A 22,737-nucleotide genomic window follows, 5' to 3' on the forward strand; every position below is an offset into this window, starting at 1 on the left:
TATAGAGTATCATGTATAATTTGTGTAGTTGAACTTGCAAAGTGCAAAGAGGACCTGAAAAGCATAATTGCTGCTGTTATTGATAGTATTTGACAAAGTAACTTGCAAATTGATGTTTCCTATCAACACTTTTCCCTTCTTTGTCACAGCTTGGCTTCTATAATGCTGTAGCAATTCCCTGCTATACTACCCTTATGGAGATCTTCCCTCCTACTGGACCACTGCTCCGGGCTTGCAGGTAAGAACCACTCTGGTCCCTTCTATAGTGTTGGTCACAATTACACCAAGTATCTATAAGTGGCTAGTGTGTAGGGTTTTCTGCAAAAAGGTGGCATTGTGTAAGTAATAATACTGGTTAACATTTACATAACACTTTCAGGTTTGCAAAGTAGTTTACCAACCTTATTTCATTTGAGCAAATATGATACATCATTATCATGTTTACACATATGCAAGCTATCTTTATACATACATCTATGCTATATTTATATGTATACAGTATCTGCTTACAGCGAGATGAAATTGAATGTTACATTTAATTGATATTACAATAAAAATATAAATCATGAATTACCTCTCTCTACTAAGAGACTAAGTTTCTTTTAGGTTCCAGGTTTTGTCATTGAATGGCAAAGTATATTTGCTACTGTGAATTTTTTGCCCCCATTAACATTGCTCCAAGGTCTCTGTACAAAATAATGAAAGAAGGAAATTTAAAAAACGAAGTATGGCTGTGATTAAGTGGGTAAGATTTTGTCTTTCTCCTTTAGAATTTATTGATTCATCTTTTTTAATGAAAATTGAAAGGCACACCTTTTAGTACATCTGTGAATGTTAATATTTGTCCAATTTAGTACACCTGTCAATGTTAATATTTGTCCAAATTTAACAATGTTCAACAATGTCTCTTGAAATAAGTGATCAAATTAAAAAATAATTTAATCTTCATAGCTTCTGTTTATTTTCATTCCTAATTTAGTCTTGCTAGTTTTTAATCGTTAGTCCGTTGAGGTTTAAATACCTAAATTTCTAAATGTCTGTAAACTTTCAACAAAGCACTTGCTAGACTTTTCTAGACTGTATAGAATTAAGAAGAGAATGAGAGGAAAGTATATGTAGGCACCAGTTGTAGACATCCTTCTCAAGGAGCCTAGCTATGAAAAGGAAGAAAGATTGGGAGCAAAAGCTAGCAGGGATGGATCAAAGGAGGATTTTTCCCCCTGGAACAAGGCTAGGGAAAGGGACCAGACTTGTGTTTTCATTCATATATGGGACATTCTGGTGAGGAAATTCCCTCTAATAATGCTGTTTGACATGAGAAACATTCTCTGCAATTTAGTCTCAGAGGTTCCTGGAGCACTAAGAGATTAAGTGAGTTGCCTAATCAGAATGTTTAGAGGTGGAATTTAGACCTGGGTCTTCTGACTTGGAGACTGGCTCTCTCTCTACTCCATGAGGCTCTCCCTCCCAAATTTACAGTTATAATATGGCTACCATCAGTAAACATTAGTAACCTAAAAAGATGTTTGTCATTTAGTTCTTCTTTTCCTGGAGCTTTACCTAATTTACTTGAAGTTATATGGAACAATGATTATTTGAATAACTTCTTCTTAAATTTCTACTAATGGAAGTAGATGATACTTTCCTATCATATAATAATGCATAGCATTGCATAGCCACCTCAGATTTACTAGTACTCTGAGGTCTGAATTCACAAGATAAATTTTATTACCAAAACAAATGGCAAAATGAACTTAAGTTCCTTCCTGATTATTAGTTCAAAGCCAGCCCTTCAGTCTCATTCAGCTTGTATCAAGTTACCAAATTCCCACCTCAGTCATAAATGTGTCTCTATATTGAGTAACTTAGTGTAAATTACTGTGTTGTGCTGCTTAAGCTTTTCTTTACAGTAAATTATTGGGGAACTTTATGTGACTACTCTATATTTTTTTCCATCTATAATACTTTATTTCTGTAATCTTTCAGTGCTTTGGTTTGAAAAATTATAAATAAAAGGAAGCCTCCAGTTAAGAAATAATTATCTAATTCAAATAATAGGTCATAAAACTTTCTACTCTAATATTAAGCCGATTTAAATTTAAAATTAGTTGTGTTACATTTTCCTAGCATTCTGCTTATAATTTAAATACTTTTGGAGTTACGGTTTTTAAAATTGTTGTTTTGAATGAATTCCAATAGATCTACATCTGGGAGTCCCCTGTGGGTTATACCAGTGAAATTTCAAGTCCAATCCACCAAAAAAAATAAATCACCATAAAAGGTTGATGAAGGTTTAAAAGTAGTGACTTTTCGTTTTCATAGTTCATGTTGAAGAATCACATTCTTGAACTGAGTAAATGATAACACATTTCTCAAAATACCAATTTGATTCTGCAAACCAATAGTTGTTTGTACTGTATCAGAAAGCTATTTCACATAAGTGACCAGCCAGATGCCAGAATTATGTGAATTTGTAATATACCACTGTTTTACAGAGAGAATTGTATACTTTTATTCATATATATCAATTATATGAATTTCAGATGGGGAATTTTGCATAGATATTAGATTATACTTTCATTTTAAAAATCATAGTCACTACTAAGCCCTGATCCTATTTCTTCTGGTGTTTGTTTATTAACCAGCCACCTGTTAGTAGAAATATTTGAAATTGTGAAAAAAATGGATCTTTTATTTCCCTCATTTTATTTTTGCTGAAATCAATTAAGAATTTTTAAATCTTTTAAATAAAAATTCTGATAGTAAATTGAGAGCTTCAATTCCTAGTCCATGTGTCATCAGATTTGAATTGTTTATTTTAGGCAATTTAGGATTTTTTTAATATTTTCTAAAGAAATTTCCTTAAGCTACTTTGAATACTGACTTCTGGTGAAAAGATTCAAGCAACTCTTCTAATGTTAGATGTCTTAAAATGCATTTTAACTATTGGCTATGATCATATTCTTATCCATTAACTGGTTCTTTTACTAAACTTATATTAATCCTTCTTTCTTGTATTTTCCAATTCATAAGTTATATTTGCCTCAACCCCCCCCCCCCCAGTCAGTTGGCTGACATACCTTGTCACATTTACGTCCACAACTTCTCTCATACTCATTCCTTCATCTTCACTCTTTGGCCAATGTTCCCCTAATACTCATCACATTCTGTTTAAGCTATTAATGACACAGTCTTCTAAATTTCATTTTTCCCCACTGTAATCCATCATCTACCCAGCTGCCAAATCAATATTCCTAACTCACAGATCTACCTTCCCTAATCAGCACTCTCTAGTGACTCCCCATTGACTGAAGTAAAACATAAACTTGTCAGTGTGGCATTTGAAGGCCCTCATAACACGACCTCAGCCTATCTTTTCAGACATATTTAATATGAACTTGCTTCATGCACTCCTAGTTCCATCCAAAATGACCTACTTCCTCTTACCCAAACTCAGCATTCCATCTCTCACCACCCTCTCTTTCCACAGGCTGCCCCGATGCCTAAAATGCATTTTATCTCCTAGGTTCTTCCTAGAATGTTTAGCTCCTTTCATGGCTCAACTTGAGTTGCCATCTCTTAGGGAAAGTCTTTCCAGATCTTCCTTGTCAGTGCTCGCCTTCTTCTTCCTTAAATTATCTTATATGTGTTTGCTATGTCCATGTTATAATACGCATCCCACCTCCCCTACCCCCTAAACCCTGCCCCACCACCACCATTCAACCTTGAATTGAAAGACTTCTTTAGAGTAATTGCTATTTTCATTTTGTCTTTGTCACCAGTGCATTGCACATAGTAGATGCTTAATAAATTTTTGTTGAATTATTGCAATAATTTGAATGTCTCAGAGTGAGTGGGCAATATCATACTCCACCAAATGGCTCCCACCACTTAAAATGTGATGTAAATTACTCGCCTTCAAAGATTTCCTTTTTTTTTTTAAATTGAACTGGTGTCCTGCTAGTTCCTTGAATATATATGCCTCTAATTTTTTAGTTTTCTTATTGAATTACTTTTTTTATTTATTAACTACTCAGTTTAATTAATTGCTCTATTATTTAACTACTCTATTTATGGTTATCATCATTAACTACTCAGTTTAATTAATTGCTCTATTATTTAACTACTCTATTTATGGTTATCATCTACTTGATATTATAAGTAATGCAAAATATCGATACTTTTTTTAATTTCTTATAATTGTGATTTATCTTCCAAGTTCCCTTATAAGTACTTGATTTTTTAAAAATAAGTCGTGGAGAAAGGATTAGAGGTTTCTGCGCAATATCACTGATTTGGACTTCTTACAGTCATTAGACTGTAAACTATTAGGTTTTTCTATGCATACCCAGTGCTTGTTGACTGTTCACCTGCAGACATCGGCTCTAATTCATCCAGTTGCTATATTTTAAGGTATTTTTAACCAAAATGATGAGTTAAATTCATGTTGGCAAATCAGCATCAAATAGGCAGCCCTCCAACCCAGATCAGATGGTTATTTTTAACCTAAACACACTGAGACCAGATTCACATAGTTTGGACACATTATTCTCTACCTCCTGTAGGCCTGACCTAACCTAGTTGTTTAATCCCTTGGTCTAAGTAGAACCAAGGAACAAGAGCAAACAAGACCAAAGAATTATGAAGCCAGTCTAATGAGGGAAGCTCATGAAAAGCCATAACATATCATTTTCTAGGATCTTTTATGTTAATCTCCAATACACAACCAAAAACCAGAACACAAACAAAGAGATACAGGTATCTACAAGGCCACAGAGTAAAGTTGATGCATTTTACTTATAGGGGAGTCACTCAGGCCTTCACTCAGAGCCTTTATTCTCTGAATTTAGGCATAGAACAGATTAGAATCATTGAATAGAGAAAGGGGTTACACCCAAAGTCAGCAAGAAGGTTTAGCCAACAGAAAAACCTAATAGCAAAGAAAGAATTAAATATTTATAAAATCCAGTGTAAGAGTTAAAAAACTCATCTACACTGTAGGAGAAAGGGCACATCAGTACATCTTGAGAACATATTGCACATACAATACAATCATTTGTGTAATAATATATAAGCTTTCTTATCGAGAAAAAATATTTTTTCTGTTAGGTTCTCTTTATAAAAATAGGAAAATTCATACTATATAAGTATTTCAGTCAAAAATTATCAAAATTTGAAAAATAAACTCTGAAATTTGAAAGAACCAGCTTTAATTATATAGAAACTTTGTTTATTTGGACTAGTTCATTCCCGGTTGGTACAGATAAATGAAGTATTATTGTATGTCTCTATCATGGATAGAAGGTTAGAAGACCGAGGCTAATTTTCCTCTCAGTACAGATGAATGAAATCTTACTGTATCTTGGCCTAGTGGACAAAGGATCAGAAAGATTTAGGTTCAAGTCTTGGCTGTGACTCCTATTGGTTATGTGAGGATTGGCAAGGCAATGAACATCTCAGTGTTCCCACACAGCTAGCATCTAAAATTCTGGATTGCAATTAGAAAATTGATTTCGTCAAGAAAGAGAGTTTATACATGTGGAATTCCCTACACATATAAAACCATGGGTACAGACACTACCACCCCCACACAAAAATAAAGTATGTCATCTATATATAGAGAGATATAAATAGATTTTTCCTCTACCTGTAATCATTAGAATGATAAAGAGTTAGGTAAGTAAGCTGGCTTGATAATTAACCGAGGATGGACTGGGACCTGGGATTTGCAAAACCAACCTGTTGGTTTCTGTTGTTCCAAAGCTTTACCAAGTCCTAGACTAGAGGTTAAAATTAGCTTTTTAATGTTCTATGACTTGACTAGAATTGTGTTGAGGGAAGAAGCACAGATTTTGATGACTTGAATTTTCTGGACCATGCCTCTATTTTTATCTTCAAGTTTTGGGAATAAATGTGAGACAGGTGCTTAGGTGGCTTTTTGGCCATAAGAAGAGAACATAAGGTGTGTCTGTGATGACATTTCTATGCTGCCAAGTTTTCGTCTCAGAATTCACTTGGGGGCTTGGGGCTCTGTATTAATAACCTCTCCCTCCACGGTATCCTTATCAAACATGTGGCATTCCCAGTGGCCTATTAATTGAGCCAACCGTGCCACTGCCCAGTGACTTTTGTCGTTTAGATGCCATTGAAGTAAAGGGTTTGATTATATTGATGCCGATCTGCTTTTTGTTTCAAACAAGTCCAGGCTTAAATATTATAATGAAAACTATCAGAATCTACTGTTCTGAATATTGTATAAAAACAGTCATTTGGATATTCCCATTCAGCTGGTTGTTGACTTTGGGACTTGTTATCTACTTACATCTACCCTGGTTCCAGTGTATTCCACCGTCCTTGATTGTTGTCATGATTCCTAGGGACAAGGTAGGAAACTTTCGACATTATTTTACCCCACCAAAGAGGCCATCAGGAAACCAGTTCAATCATTTAACTTCTAGTTGTTAGCCACCTGATATAAAGAACTGTGCACATTTACAGGATTGGGAAAAAGACATTGAAAACATCTGCCCATAGGAGTCTATTACACTTCAATCAGTCAGCAAGTCCATTTTAGATGTTTGCTGTGTGCTCAGGGAAAAGGTGGAACTTGAGCCAGTAGTAGAATTGGATAGGTGGAGAGAGGACCAGGAATGCTATAAAGATCAACCAGTAAAATAGTGAGGCAGCTAGATGGCTCAGTGAATAGAGTGCTGGGCACTTACTACCTGTGTGATCCTGAGCAAGTCACTCAAGCTGTGTTTGCCTTAATCCCCTGGAGACAGTATAGTCTACCACTATAGTCACCCAGAGTTAGACACAACTGAACAAAAGCAAGAAAGTAGTGTGGCAGTAAATCTATATAAATAAACGGACTGTACAGAGAGTACATGAATCCTGTGAAAACATACGGTAAAGGGAAAAATAGACTTAGTGTGAATGTGATTATAACAGAAGCACAAATATAACCCTCTTTCCACAAGTCCCTAGAACAGCTTTGTTCTCCATGCCCATTGACAGTGAGATCCTCAGCCATTCGTGGTTCTTTCCCGACACCGTAGCAGCAAATCCCAATAGGAAACCCCCTTTTTTCCTCTAATCTAGCTTCAGAGTGTCCATTGGCACTCAGGAGGTCCAAGGATCCGGGCCAGAGTCCTAACTGCCCCTTTCAAAGCAAGTTCAATTGCTTCTCTCTCTTGCTTAATTTTACTCTCCTTCACGTACATTGGCGTCCAGCCAAAGGAGCCTTCTTACCGTTGCTTTGGTATGCCACTCCAAGTCCTGTCTCTCTTTGCCTTTGGCAGAAGCTGTTCTCTAGACCTGTAATGCTCTCTCCCTGTAGTCACTTTGAAGAATCTCCAGTTTCCTTCATGGCTCGACATAAGTGTCCTTCTCTACGAAACTTTTCCTGATTTCCTCTGTCCCAACTAGGTGGCACAGATAGTAGCTATCAGGAAGACCCCAGTGAACATCCTGCTTCAGATACTGACTGTGTGACTCCCAGCAAATCACTTAACCTTCAGTCTTGATTTCTTCATCTGTAGAATGAGGATGATAACAATACTGCCTTCATAGTGTTATGAGGATCAAATGATTATATTATAGCACTTCAAAAATCTTAATGTATTATGTAAGCTATTAGTACAGTACCCTCCCCCCTAAAATTTGTCATGTATCTATTTCGAATTTAGCTATATGTATATGTTTTATTTCTTTCACCTAATAGAATGCTAAGCTCCCAGAGGACAGGTATTGCTTGACTTTTACCTTCATACCTCCAGCACCTAGCATAGTGTTTGTGATGTAATAAGTACTTAATAAATGCTTATTGCTTAATTGATTTTGCTGCTTCTCCACTCTTTTCATTGTTATTATTGTCAAAAATATTAAGCACATGCCCAAATTACAATATCTTAAACCAATTAGAGTAGAAACTAAAGGAAATTTTAAAAGAACAAATAGGTACTAGAATTAATGAAAACCAGGAAGAGAACTTAAAAGAAATTTAATGTAATATTCCTCTCTTCTGTGTTTTCTCTCTCTTCCCACTTCCCTGAATGTGTTCATGGCATATTTATTTTCTGTAAGGATTTGCTTATGTACACTGCTACTCTTATGATATTGTAAGCTCTGAAAAGAGTTGGGTGAAATTAGGAGAAGAAAGACTCTTTACAAGATTTTCTGAACCGGAGCAAAATTTCAAGGAACTAAAAAAAAAGCATTTGTGGAGTTGTATTATTGTTGACAAAAGTTGACTCTTCTACCCTCCATGGGTTAGATTTTCTGCCTTCAATGGATTGATTTAAAGTCAGCATGTGCTCAGCTCTGAACTACTTTGATCATGGAAAATATGTGCTAGGATCAACCTAGACAGAGTCAAGTTATTAAAGTCAATTTAGCCTGCCTCATGAGAAATTAGAATAGCAGACTAAATCCAAAAAACATGTTAGAAAATTCCTTGGCATTATTCACACTTTTTCTTTATCCAAAAAAAACTTCTATGCCCTGTGTTGTATACCCAGAAGCCAGTGTAATGAGTACTATATTTATTAAATGCTGGAACAGATTATTGAGGAGGTTGTGGAATCCCCGTCCTTGGAGAGTTTTGTATGATAAATATTTCTATATGGATTGGTTAAGGTCTGTTCTTACCCCTATGTAATTGGCTGAATTAGATGGCTCCTTAAAGCCTCTTTCCATTCTAGAATTATGTGATTAAGACCAATAAACGCATATTGGGCCTCATCAGTATACTGGGAAACAAAGTTAGAATTTGCCTATATTCATTAAGCTCACAATCTCCTTAGATGAGTAGGGGAAGCATCTTCCTGTAGAAGATTGGATAAACCAGGTGAGAAGTGATGAGGGCAGCTAGGGTGAGAGCTGTATGAGCATAGAGAAGGGATGGTTACAAGACATGTTATGGACATAGAAATGACTGGACTTGGCAACTGGCTGGCTACAAGGAGTGGAGACACAAGTCAAGTATTATTTTATGATTATGGATCTGGGCAATGGGAAAGATGATGGTTAAATAGAAGGGAAGTTAGGAATGTTTTTTTTTGTTTCCTTTAAGGGAAGGGTGGATCATGAGTTCTTTTTTGAAATGTGTTGAATTTGAGATGCCTATGGGACGCATAGGTAGAGATGTCCAGTAGGCATTTGTTAATTAATGCAGGACTGTTGCTCAGCCTGAGAGCTGGATATGTAAATGTGGGACTCATCTGTGAAAAGATGATAATTGAACTAGTGATAACTGGTTTGATCCTCAAATGAGAGAGTATATACCCCAAGGAGGGCCCTGAACAGACCTTTTGGGTCCTCACACATAGGTCTTAGAATATGGATGATGTTTTAGCCCAGGAGACTAAGAAGCAATCATCATACAGGTAAGAGGAGAACCAGGAGAGCGCAGTCTCATAAAAATTCTTAGAGGAGAGAGTATTCAGAAGGTTACTAACTCGAGCCTCTTTATGAAATCCCAAATCTCTCTCTTACTGGTAGAATAAGGATATTTTGCTGCTTTGAAGGAGCTGAGGCTCTTTCCTGAGGATTTTTGTGATACTCTGAAAGGTAATATAAATAATTGATAGAAGACTATTTTACTCTTTTAGTAGACATCTATATTAAAAAATGCCAGAAGGAACCCACTGAAATCATAGGATCATAAATTTAGAGCTGGAGGAGCCCTTAAGATTATGTAGTCCAACCTCCTGTCAACTGGACTGAACCGGCTTTTGTCCTGTGGCCAGAGCTGAACAAAGCAGGCTAGAGGTAGGAGAGTCAGGAATCAAACAGAAGTCTAATTTCAAAGTTAGGAAAACAGCTTGCAAGCAAGGACACATGCTGGAGTCCTGCCCCCTCGTTTTAGTGTGGAGAGGTCTCAGAACTTATACCTATGGCTACACAATAAGCCTTATACCTGACAAGGAGGTGTAACAGCAACAATATGACAAGTTTGATCTATAGCCGAGATCATCCAGAGGGTGAACGCAAAGGATTGTTGTTATGTCAAGCTCAGGGCACAGCCTGCTTGCTGGGCCTTATCTCTGGAAAACAGGATGTCTCCTAATATCTTGACGTCCCTCTCTTTTGGCCAAAGGGAGGGGATATGAAAGAACTACCCTTCTGGCCAATAAAGGAGAGGTAGGTATAAGCCAAGATGCCATGAGAGACCAGTTGGGCCAGGAGGAGATGTTGCCCAGAGGGTTAGTTCCTTGAAAGGACCTCTTAGGGAAGTGTGTCCCTCAGGTATCGTTGCTAGCTACTGTTTGCTTGCAACCCAGAAAAGAGAGGTGGGGGGGACAAGAATGTAGGGGAAGAAAATGCCAAAACACAATCGAATCAGGGCCTTGGTTGACTGGGCATGTAACAAAAGGGAAGAGTAGGAAAAAAACCAAAAACCTAGGACAGTATGCTCAGCCTTCATCAAAAATCTTGGGATAGCTCTCTCATATGGATGTTGGCTGCTTCTGGTTCCATACTAGTTGAATCTTGAGGTCCCTGAAGGGTTCTGCCATTCACTCAGGAGCAAGGGCTTTCTTCAGATGATGCAGGAGTCCATTCCCATAAGTTTGGCAGCTGTAGGAATAGTGAGAAGATCCTCGTAGGGATCCTTAAAAACAATAATTGAGTGCCAGTTTTCAGATAAGACATTGGTTGTTTGAGATGTACAATTGTGTGAAAACCCCTTGCATCGATCTTTGGATCTGAGTTTCTGGTTAGCGTAACAGAGGTCCTTAGTTAAGAGTCTCTAAACAACATACAGAGGTGATCTAGTTTCCCAGCCACACAGGGCTAGGTTCAAACAATTCAATAATTTTTTTTTCATAAATTCATTATCATTGCATAATTACAATAAGTTAGGTACAGATCAGGCCACTTAGAAGGCTCACAATGGGCTAGCCCTGAGAAAGGAGATTTACATGTCACCAAGGAAACCAAGAAAACAAACATAAACATTTTAAAACATAAGACCAAAGCAATACAATAGTTATCACCAATATTAACTGACATCGAGTCTCTTTGTATTCTGTTGACCCATTCTCGATATTCACTTAATCACATTTTGAGTCTGAGATGTCTCTTGTAGTTATCTGGTCTTTAGATATCCTTTCTTGAACAATATGCCTATTCTCAGGAGAGCTCTAAAAGAAGCTCTGCTTCTGTGGTTCCAAATATAGAGGTTCCTAGATAATTCTGAAAATATAATTTAGTACAATCATTTAAATTTGGTTCTCCAATTTTGAAACCAGAGAATTTCAATTCGTATATCATTTCCTATTTCTGTCCTTACCTAAATCTTCTACCTGATATAAGAATCTTTAAATCTTCTTAAGAAACTTTGAGGGTCTGTATGTAAAATGAACTCTTCTGCCTTTTAAAATTATCAGGCAGATACTTTAATAACAAGAAAATAATTTCACTTTCTTTACCATTATCAACAAAATTTTATGTGTAACTTCCTTAATTAATCTTTACCCAGTTTTGAGAACTTGTTACCAAAATATGCTCAAAGCCTTAATTTCCATGGCAGATAAATTTGGAAGCCAATCATATACATTTGTATATAGTTCTTAGAGAAAACGGTCTACTCCTGTAGCTTTCTCCACATTACTATTAGTTTTATTTACATTACATTACATCTTTGTCTTATTACTTTGTTTAATCATTGTTCCCTTAGGAGAATATCACTATAATATTTTGACCACAAATATCGGTTACAATTTTAAGGTGTTCATAATGTATCCTATTATAGTAACTCAGAGATGTTCTAGTGTCAATCTTTTATTTAATAGATTTAGTATTATACTTACAAGACTTCCTGGTTATAGAAATTTGCTATAAAAGGAAAAAGAGAGGCATGGTTATAACAATATCATATCATATAACAGAGAGAAGAGCTACCTTACCTCTGTTTAATTCTAGGCATGAGTCAAATCTGACAGCCAGTCACGTAGTCCCAGGGTGTTAAAAAGCAAGCCTCAGGATTAACCAGCTCAGGAAATTTCCTTTTCAGCAAGGAACTAGCATAATGGGGAAACAGAGTTAGGGAGATCCTACCTAGGCTGTGACTAGCTCGTCCCCAAAACTTTTCCCAGACACAGACATCCACCTTTAGCAGTTCCAAGACTGTGGCACGTGGCATTTTCTGTTATTGGCTTCATGACAATTGAGACAACTATCCCTTTAGTCAAAGCTCAAAACAATAGTAAAGTACAGTCTCAGGAATTTTACGTTAAATAGAAAAATTTCACTAATCACAACCTAGGGCTTGTATATCTTTCCTGATATTTCTTTAACATTTCATTTATCCTTTACTTATAAATTAAATCTGCGCTATCTAGCTGACTCATCATTGATACATTGAAGCTACATCTTTAAACTGCCCTATACACTTTCATAGTAGCCAGAAATTTCAAGTGAAAAGTATCTACTATGTATCATTATTATCTTCTTTATAACAAAATATTTGTCATTAAATATTTAGCAGTTTTCAGATATCTATTTTTTCATTATATCTTTTTAAAAGCCAAATTAGTACGTAATAGCATCCGGATTAAAATGTTTTGTTTAGCAGCACTTCTGTTACAATGATCTCTCAATATGAGAGAATTTAGAAATTCAGTATGAGAATATAAGATAATTTAGAAATACAATAACACAAATAATATAAGAGAATTTAGAAATACAACAACACAGACAATAAACTTCAGGTGACACCATCATTTGCATTTCCAAATCATCCCATATAAAATCATTGTTCTTACTCCCTTTGACATTTTAAAACCACTTTAGAGTTATCAGGTGTGGAACAAGTACATTCAGTTAAAGAAATAATGTAGTGCTTAGTACATGCCAGTATTTTGCCATCATTACATCATTTTGCTCTTTACAGCAACCCCGGGAGATGGATACCATTATTATTGTTTTCTTTACAAATCAGGAAACTGGGGCACACAGAGATAACTTGCCTAAGATTACACAGCTAATAAATTTATGTAACTGGAACAGAGAAGGGTGGACTCATCAAGGACAGAGGCTGGTTCCTACCCTCCCCCCTACCTCATATTACCACATTAAGTACTTCCAGGAGGATTAGAACCTTCTCAGGCAGCAGCTGAGTAGGGCTTGCCAAGGGCTGGGCCTCCACAGAAGATACTGACTGGGCTCTGGTGGGTCACAGCAGAGGGCACTGGTTGCAGAATGGGAATCCCAGGGACTGGGGTTGCTGGTGCCAGGACCTTCCCATTGGTGGTAGTTCCTGGTGGCAGGGCAGAGCAGATGCTGGCCATGGGTCCTGACCCTCCCTCACCAACAGCTGCAGCTTTGGGGTCAGGCACGGTTGGGGCTGGGGCCACTTGTACCGGTTGGGGCAGGGTGGGCAGGATGTACTGCACCTGAGTGATACCCCTATGCTTGCTTAGAGGGGCAGACTGCAAGATGCACAGGACCATTGGGGCCAGTGCCAGTGGGGGGCCCCCACTGCAGCTGCCGCCCCCTGCCCTTCACCAGGTGGACCCTGGGCAATGAACTGCATGGCTGGAGGGGCAAAACATAATTCAAGTTTCCCTACATTTTTCCAGCATTTTTTTCAACACCTGTATTTCGGATTCTGACCTGGGATGTGAGAGGGATTAATAGGGAGAGGATCTCTGACCTGGGGGAATCACAGGGTATCTCTGGTTTAAAGTCTTTTTTCTTTTCATGGTCAGAAGGTAAACAAGAGGTTGTTAGAAGGTGCAAACTGTTTATCTGTATTTTTTGCCTTTATTCAGTCTTGAGATTACTTCCAAACAAGCTGCCTTCCTTCATTGCCCTAGAACAATGAAGGTATCTATCTTACCATTTACTTTAAGAACTTTTATAAAATTTAATCCTTATTTTTCCTTAAAACAGAGTGGTACCCTACAATATATTAATGTATTTTAGAATTTTCAGAAGGGAGAGAATTCGTGGAATTACCTGAAGTCTTAGGAGTTCTTCCTTGCAATTTTAATGATAAATCTTCAAACTCCTTAGTCTCCTAAGATGTCTTTTAGTAGTTCCACAAACTTTGATTATCTGACTTTCTATCTGTAATTCCAACATAGCCAAAGCTGGAATGACAAGAAGAAAATGGTCTGACACTGCTTCCAATGTACTATGCCACCTATTGCAGCAGAGAAGAAAAGATACAGCAGTAAAGTTCAAAACTGACCTACATGTTATTTATAAAATAGGCAGCTCTCACTTCCAAATTGTAATACCTAGTACCTATTTGTAATATTATGAAAACCTTTTGTCACATTCATATGCCATTTTTACTTTCCTTTGCATTCTAGGGATAATCTTGGCCAATGGGAGAAAATAATTAGAGGAGAGGAAAGTCTTATATGGCTTCCAAACCAGACAGGAGCTCCAGAGACCTCTTGCTCAGTGTCTTTGAAGATTGATCAACAGTGATTATTAGTTTTCACCTGAAGGCTTCATCCTCATCCCTCTCTTTTTTATATTATTTTATTTTGTGGAGGGAGAGTGAAACAGAAAAAAGCCACACCTGCTAACTGGGACACAAACCTTTCCAAGGAAGGTAACATCAAGGAGATATCTCAACTGGATGACTACCTGCCAGTCTCATCTGTGATATACTGTAAACAGTGAGAACTAGGACTACTTATGTTTTGGGATCAGCTGTCCAAGCGAACTCCATATGACTTGCAAAGTGGCCTTTTCTCATAGGCTTTTGCTGAAGCCTTAATTTAAAACTGAAGAAACTTTTACCATGGGGGTACTTTTTAAGTTGTAGCTTTCTAGAGAAGGTTTAAAATGGTACTTTTACTGTATTGTTCTTTGGCAGGCTTTCACAACAATGTTGCTTGGAAGTTCTTGGTTATAAATAGGAATTTTTACACGTTACTATGGTGAATGTTTATGTGTGATCTACTTAGAATCAGTTTGACCTCTAGTAGGAAACCTCAGCACTACAAATGTCATTGAGGCTGCAGTACGTGGAGTTTCCTTCTGCAATCAGGAGTGGGAGAAAATCACTTTCCAGGTTCAGAGCTCCAAAACCTGTTTTAGTCAGTGATTCCAAGTAACTGTTCCATGCTAGGAGTTGCAGGTTAGGAGAGCTTACTTTAAGAGATCGTCCACTTTCTTTTTTCTAAATACCAAAACTTAGATAAAACCTTGAACAAAGTCTCATTCATAGCAAACCAAGGAACGATTTATTTTTCCTTTTTTAAAAGTTGCACAAGAAAATCAGTTCATCTGGCCTTCTCACTTGAAGATTAAAATTTAATGGGTGCAGCTGTATTGAGAACAGTAAAAAGAAGGAAAGGGTATAATTTCCTACCAAATAGCCCTGTTGATCACAAATGTATTCTCTTTTGTACTGAATTTTTTTTACAACCAATGTCACAAATGTCCATTTTCAGACACATATCCCAAATGAAAAAAATACTCATCCAAATGCCATACTTTTAAAAATTCACCTACTGACCTATTGATCACCAGAACTTTTGATCCACAGCTTTCTTTGCCCATTAGGCAGTTTTCCTGTGAGACAATGGTAATGCCCATGTATTTTTACCAACATCTGTTTATTCACTGGGAACAACACAGGAGAGCCATAGACACTGTTTCTTTATTACTATATACCAGTTTTGTAATCAGACTTCAAGTGGAAAGACCCATAGGTTTTGGTGGAACATTGTTATATAGTCTTTTGTTGAACTAGAAATCACTATTCATAATGCTGATTTAGGGAAAAAAAAAACAACTCAGAACACTTTGGTCTAGATTTTGCGAGATTCTTGAGTAGTTTACTGAGTGGGTGTTAGCCAGACACTTTGAGAGTGAGTGCTTAGGGACACTGAGTTTTTAAAGATGCTGAGAAAGCATTTAGCACAATGCTACGTGCTGACCCAAAAGGGTCAGCCTGCTTCCAGACCCGATAAGACTTGCTTAAAGTAAGTAACATTCACCTGAAAAGAAATCAGAGTATTGACTTTACTAGAATAAGTTTTAAAATGCCCTCTTTATAATATGAATTATACCCACATTTTTATATGTAGAGGAGGAGCTTTGCATATTAAAGATGGAAAAACATATCCACAGCTTTGTAGAAAGACGTAGAGGGTTATTATGAAGGTAATGAGATGGAGTCCACAAGTTGCCCATGAAAATCCATCCCATTGCCACATCACCGACCCACGTCTCCATTTGTTGGTTTCTGAACCTTATTCTCTGAGTCTCCAGTCTCCAAGTCTCTCTAGAATTCCCATTTCTAGTTCACCTGTGGAATTTATTTTCCATAAACCAAAGGAAACACAGGAGCACCACTGTGATTAAAGAAACAAAAATTGGTGCATTGAGAAGATGATAAAATCCAGTTTATTCTTTGAGAAGAGCTATTTTTAAAAGTGTGGGAAATTTATAAAGTCTGACAAGGGATTGTATCAAAGTTGAGAAAAGCCTTAATTACAAAGAGTATCATGTACATATTAAAGCTTTATAATAGCGTCCTCCAAAAGGCCTTCACTCCTCCAGGAGTAATTTAGTGATTTTAGTAATTTTGTCATCAAGAACCAACATTAACAAAGAATAATTCATCAAAGTATTGTATTTGAGTTAAAAGCTACTGAAGGAAGCGAGTGATTACTCTCTCTCAACATTAGAAGAACTCGGCTGTTTCTCCTTCTGGCATAGTCAATGCTGTAAACAATCCTCATCATGTTGCTCTAGTAGCATGGACACATCTTACATTCAGAATCTCGTCAGTAGCTATATGAAATCTAGATTTGACTGTTAGCTGATTCTTTTCAAATGCTGTCCCAAGAGATCTGACAAAATTTGACAAAAGACCAAATGATAAACTTTCGAAGTTTGAATATTATTTTTAGAGCATTCCAGACTACCAAGGTCTCATAGGCTTGTCAAAAAAAATTTAACTGAAATACTATAATATTTGGTTAATATGTTGTTTTGGAAAAAATGCAGTCCAGGGGTATTTTTATGCTTTGCCAGATGTTGTCCCAGTACTTAACAGGCGGGCTTGCTGAGCTCTGTTTCCCATCTTTCTCTCAGCTCTTAAAGGGCATTGCAATGCCCGTAGCCAGCCAGATGCCTTTTATTACCAGAAGTTTTAATGTGCTTCTCTGTAGGGGAATACTTTCTATTTGGCCAATTTTCCTCTGTGGAATATGATTTGAGGATGTAGCTATGGATATATGGAGTGTTTTGAAGCTTGCAAAAAATTAAATTGATTATGATGAGGTACAAATCAAGCAGTTTTCTTGTCACATAGAACATATCTGACACTATTTTTCCAGGTGTTGTAAACATTTTTTTAAACCAGAACACTTATTGGACAAATTAATGAACATCTATGCAAGCTTCAGATATTAAAGTCAAACAGAAAGAGACCCTAAACTGAAAGATAGAAACATTAGCAATTAGCCTTTGAGAGAGAAGCCAGGTAGAAGTAAATAAATATTTACTCAAAAAGAAAGTGGAGCATTTTCTGAGTAACAATTGCTAAACTGCCTTATTCATCAAACAAAAAGGCAATTGATTGTGATCCCTGGGCACAACACAATTTGATTAACCGTTGAAAATCCAAATCCACTTTTCTCCTTCATATCTACCTACTTGTCTAGCCACCACTTGTCTTCCTCTCCAAGTGAAAAGAAAAAAGTTTCTTGAATTATTCTATAGCCAGTGCCAGAGCTACAAAAAATCAGTTAACCTGAAGCTAGATTTTTGTTGAAATACCATGTATTTTTGGATATTTTTAATTTAAATAACCAGGTCCTGATGGGTTTTTTTTGCCATGTTCAAGCACATTCAGTATGAAGGTGCATAAATATTGATGTTTGGTAAGTGTACCATACAAAGGATGCTTAAGCAAAGCTTTTTGCATATTTTCTGAAGTGGTCTTATTTGGAACTAAGAGTCCTAATAGGGCCAGACTGTTCATTCATACTGCCCTAAGTCTCTTTCATGCTCCCCTCCCCCCCCCCCAAAAAAGCATAACTCACAGCTCTTCACCCTACAACTTTACATATTCATTTTGAATGAATGAATGAAAAAGTAGTTATTAAGTGCTTTGTATATGCCAAGCACTTCAATTAGCTTGCTGGGGAATGCTAACAGAGAAAAAAAATAGTCTCCTCTCTAGGAGCTTATACTTGGAGAAAACAGCACAGAAAAAATAGCGAATCTGAAGGGAGATAGAAAAGCCGGGAAATCCGATGGGTAGAGTGGTGGGGGCGATGTCCAGGTCCAGGGTTCTTTAGACCACATATTTAGGTCCGATAATTCCCAGGGTCTATAGGGCATAGATGGTAAGAGAGGCAGGAGCTTAGGAAGCAATAGCATAGTAATAGATGGTATAAGGCCTGCTGGTCTTCCATCTCACCAGGAGGAGGAAGAGAGTATTGAACATATCTCACCCAAACCATGTAAGCCACCACAGCCCAGCCAAAGAGGAAAAGGAAGGGAAAGAGGGCTCCCCAGCTTCATTAATTGTGTTCAACCCTAATCAAAGACTTTTTAAAGGGACAAAAATGCTTATTTCATGAATAGGGTGATTCTCTTAACAATCTTTTTTTAACTTCAAACATTCCTGTGATTGTAAACAGTGGAGTGGAGGCTATTCAGACTGAGTAAATTACACAGAAACTTCCAAGAACTGTGATTTTAATTAAGATGTGATCTTGTTGGGTTTCAGGTACTCACATAAGCTTTAAATTCTGAAAATCTTGTATTTCAAATGTCAACAATTTTACTTCATTCTATTTGCTGACCACTTTAATGCTTTTCCTTTTTCCACAGGCTAGATATATGACATGTATTGCAAGTTATTAGCCTGACCTAACATCATTGTAAGATGCAAATTAGCTGGAATGTACTGTCACTTGTGATTTTGAGAAGCTTGGCCATAGCAAGAGGTTGTGTTATGTTTACATTCTCACAAATATTCCTCCTATTTACAAAGTACTTTTCCATTGACTTCTTTTAATACTTAAATTAGTTTGGGAGTAGTATTGGTGCCAACCAATGCAGGATAGCCTTCACATTCATACTTGATAGCCAGGTCGTGTGATTCATTAAATGTACTCTTGAGGTAATAGAAGTTGTTGCACTATCATAAAAAATGAGTTTTGAAGTTTTCTTTTGAAAATGAATTTTTATGATTCTAAATTAAGTATATCAAGGAAGTAAACCTTAGGGTTTTAAACAAAAAGACACTTTCCCATGAAACTTGTTTGAAAAATCTGTTGTTTTAAATTCCCATGTGGCATTATGTTCGTTCATGTTCTAATAATCTTTTCTCCTCTAAATCTACAATGACAAAGGAAACATTGTAATGTGTATTTAATTTGAGAGTTCTTTTTTTCCCACAAGTGGTAGAAAGCTGGCATCCGAGAGCACATACACTCAATTCAGCTGGTACATTGTAAAGTGTTTGCTGAAACTAACGGCTGAAAAGGAAACACGAAAGCTGAATTTGAAGAGGTTTTGAAGGAATTTGTAGAGAAGATGATATTACATGTCAGTTTTCAACTGATATAATTAAATTGTATATTTACAGAAGCCTAATTGAAGGGTTTTTGTTCGTGTTGTAAGCTAAAATGTTAAAATATGTGTTATTTGCATACTCCAGCAAGCCTGTTCTAAAACATCATGTTAATTATATCATGGCATATGGCACTGTAACATTTATTTCTTCCTGAGGCACCATGATGCAAAGTGCTGTGAAATGTCTAAATATCCTATTCGCGTAGCCCATCAGACATTTGAAGCTTATTTCCCCCTATGTATGTGGACTGTTTTATATGTGAGCTCCTTTACTTAGTTACTCAGCCAGAGTTAGTGAAAATATTCTAGAATTTGTTCTATAGAAGCCATTTCTACACAAGACCCTCACTTGCTCACCAAACCCATCCACTGGAAATAATGCCTTTGCCTAAAACACTGTGATATAGTTAGCATGATGTGCAGTAATACAGTACATTCATTCTGTGTGGAGACAGAAGATTTCCACCCCTGTCCAAACGAGTACTCACAGCCAGAATTTAGAGTTTCTATCCCAGCCTCGCAAAAGTAGATCACACCCTGCTGGTGGCGGTCTGCACGCTGACCAAAAACTGTGCGTGGATGTCAGATTGGGTGTACAAGGCGTCAAAATAGAGAAATGATTAAAAAACTGTTTGGGTGGTAGATCAGTCTGTTTCTGAAGGTCTGATGGGCTAGTCTGGCAAGGAGAAAGAACTTGAAGGTAACAATGTCCGGTTTTACCACAGTGAATAACTTAATGAGCTAAAAATGATTTTCTATGTGTGACACAGAAATCTTTGTACAATATGCACAGTGCAATAATTTACAAAGGTCTTTGCATTTATAAATTATAAATATTGTACATGGTGTGTAATTTTTCATGTATTCATTCGCAGTCTTTGTATTTAAAAGAATCCTTTACTGTTATGTTTGTATAATAGACCAGTAATCATTTGTTATGATCTAGGCAAGGTGTAAATAAATTCATAAACCAAACTGGCAGTATATATGCATATATGGGAATCCTACTGGGAACCTATCATTGTTTTACCTACTGGCCTGAAGCAGCAAGAAATCTTTGTGGATATGTAATTATACATATAAAGTATATATATATATATGTATGATACATAAAATATATTTAGAAATGTTCATAATTTTAATGAATATATTCTTTGGTGTGAATATTACTGAATGAATACAGAGTTTTTTTAAATAATCATTTTTCATGTCCATCCTTTGCTCTCAATGGTGGGGGAAGATTATAGAGACTTTGTATAAATTTGTATTGATTAGGGGGAAAAACTCCTCTCAGAGAAAACTGTAAGTTTGTTGCTTAATGACAAGTTAACCTTTAGTCTACATGTTGCATTTTCCCTAATCATTTCTTGGTTTTTTTTTAGGAGAAACCTTAAACATTCTTCTTCTTGTACCTTATATTTATAGATCACTTTCTAAAGTATTTTCACCCCCATTATCTCATGTAATCCCCTGAACTGCCCTCTGAGATCCAAGCAGTACTGCCTTTATTTCACCAAGGAGAAAACTGAATGGCAGAGGCAAAAAGGCACATGACTTTTAAATGGCCCATTTTGGACTTATGGCCCCTGGGTCAATGCTCCTTGCCCCTTCTGGTGGTGGTTTTGTGAAGTGCCAGGTCCTGGAAAATGAATAAGATATTCCACAGGTGATTTGGAAAGTACAGGGCTTGGTTTAGCCAAGTAGGATTATCATTCTCTGCGCTTATCATTCCAGCGTGACAGTTAATGCTCTCTAAGTGCCTGATCACATCTAGGAAGTCAGTAGTTGACTCATTTGGCAAACTAGTCCATTCAATAATCCATTGAAACAGATCATTTTGCACCTGGTAGACATTAATTTAAAGAAACAAATGGTTGTAGAAGGAATGAAAGTGTAGCATTTCTTCAACCATATTAAAGGGAGGTTTTAGACCAAAAACTTTTTGTGGTCAAAGGAACACAGTGTCCATACTGTCTTTCCTTGAAGACTTTGCTCAGGTGAGCAGTCTACCGCACCAAGTAGCAATATTCGCATCGAAGTCTGTTTTCTAACCTAAGAAAGGATGAGGAACAGTTGAACTATATCATGTGAGTACTCTTTGCAGCAAGTATCAGAAAACAGAAATATTTGTCATGAAGACATATTCCAAGTATGACCAGGGTTGTAAAATACAGAACTGTTCCTACATGACCTTAATTAACAGCGCACAAGCTTTGGAGACTATCAGGAGTCTATCAATCAAAAATTCAGGAGAAAAAAGGCATTTATTATTAAGCATAAATTGATACAACTTTATTAGGAAGAAATGTAGGTGACTTTCAACTACCTTTTCAGCCAGTTAGTGTCAAGTGTACTCAGTATATAGCACAGCACAAGGCACCTAAAAATATGAGATCTCTCCCTCTTAAGAACATACAATACATTGAAGTTTTCTTGTTAAGTTCACATTTCATTTATAAAACTGAATAAAATGTTTCCTGTTTGTGTGTATTTAGAGAAAAACTCAATTTGTAAATGACTTTGTGATCAGAGGACTTGATATGTCTGTGTTAAATCACTTAAGTTGTCTGGGCCTCTTTAAAATGAGTGCGTTAGATTAGTTTGCTTTTTAAGCTTCCTCGCAGCTGTAATTCCTGTGATTTAAGATGATCACAAGAACAAAGTCAAATATTGACAAATGGTATAAAGACAAGTCTGAATTTTAATCTGCATCTCAATCTATGCTTCTCCTCTGTCTTCATCCCAACCCGGCTCAGGATTAAGGAGGCAGAGTAAGGCTTTGCCTCAACACCTGCCAACCAGTCAGGAGGGGCAGCAGTTGCCAAGAAGGGAGCTAGCCAGTGGAAAATAGGAAATAATGTTAACTCTAGGCCTGAACTTAGAACTGCCACAGTCAGAAGTTAGATCCCTTTTTCTTCTTTGATTTGTTTTTTAAATTTCTGCTTCTTAATTCATCTGGAATAACTGAAAGATGAGAAAGAATTGCACAAAATCTTTGCAGACCTAGGAAACAAAGCATGATATCCAAATGAAGAAAAGACAAATAGGGTATTGCAGTTATCATAATAAAAGTAAACTTAAATGATGATGAACTAGATTCAAAATAATAGAAAAAAATCCTTCAGAACTAGACTTTTATAAATTTCTTTTAAAGAAATGGCTTTTAGGGATGTA

General features: G+C 36.7%; 1 protein-coding gene across 1 annotated transcript in view; it reads left to right on the forward strand.

Annotated features, from left to right (window-relative positions):
- The window catches only part of PDE10A (phosphodiesterase 10A), a 262,739-nt gene extending 247,293 nt beyond the window's left edge, over positions 1-15,446 (forward strand). Inside the window, exons 21-22 of the mRNA XM_036768216.1 lie at positions 150-238; positions 14,322-15,446. Coding sequence (XP_036624111.1) covers positions 150-238; positions 14,322-14,442 — 210 coding nt within the window. The 3' untranslated portion in view covers positions 14,443-15,446. The remainder of the gene's footprint in view (positions 1-149; positions 239-14,321) is intronic.
- Positions 15,447-22,737: the final 7,291 nt, after the last annotated feature.

Source organism: Trichosurus vulpecula, chromosome 7, assembly GCF_011100635.1.
Source record: "Trichosurus vulpecula isolate mTriVul1 chromosome 7, mTriVul1.pri, whole genome shotgun sequence".
Lineage (NCBI taxonomy): Eukaryota > Metazoa > Chordata > Mammalia > Diprotodontia > Phalangeridae > Trichosurus > Trichosurus vulpecula.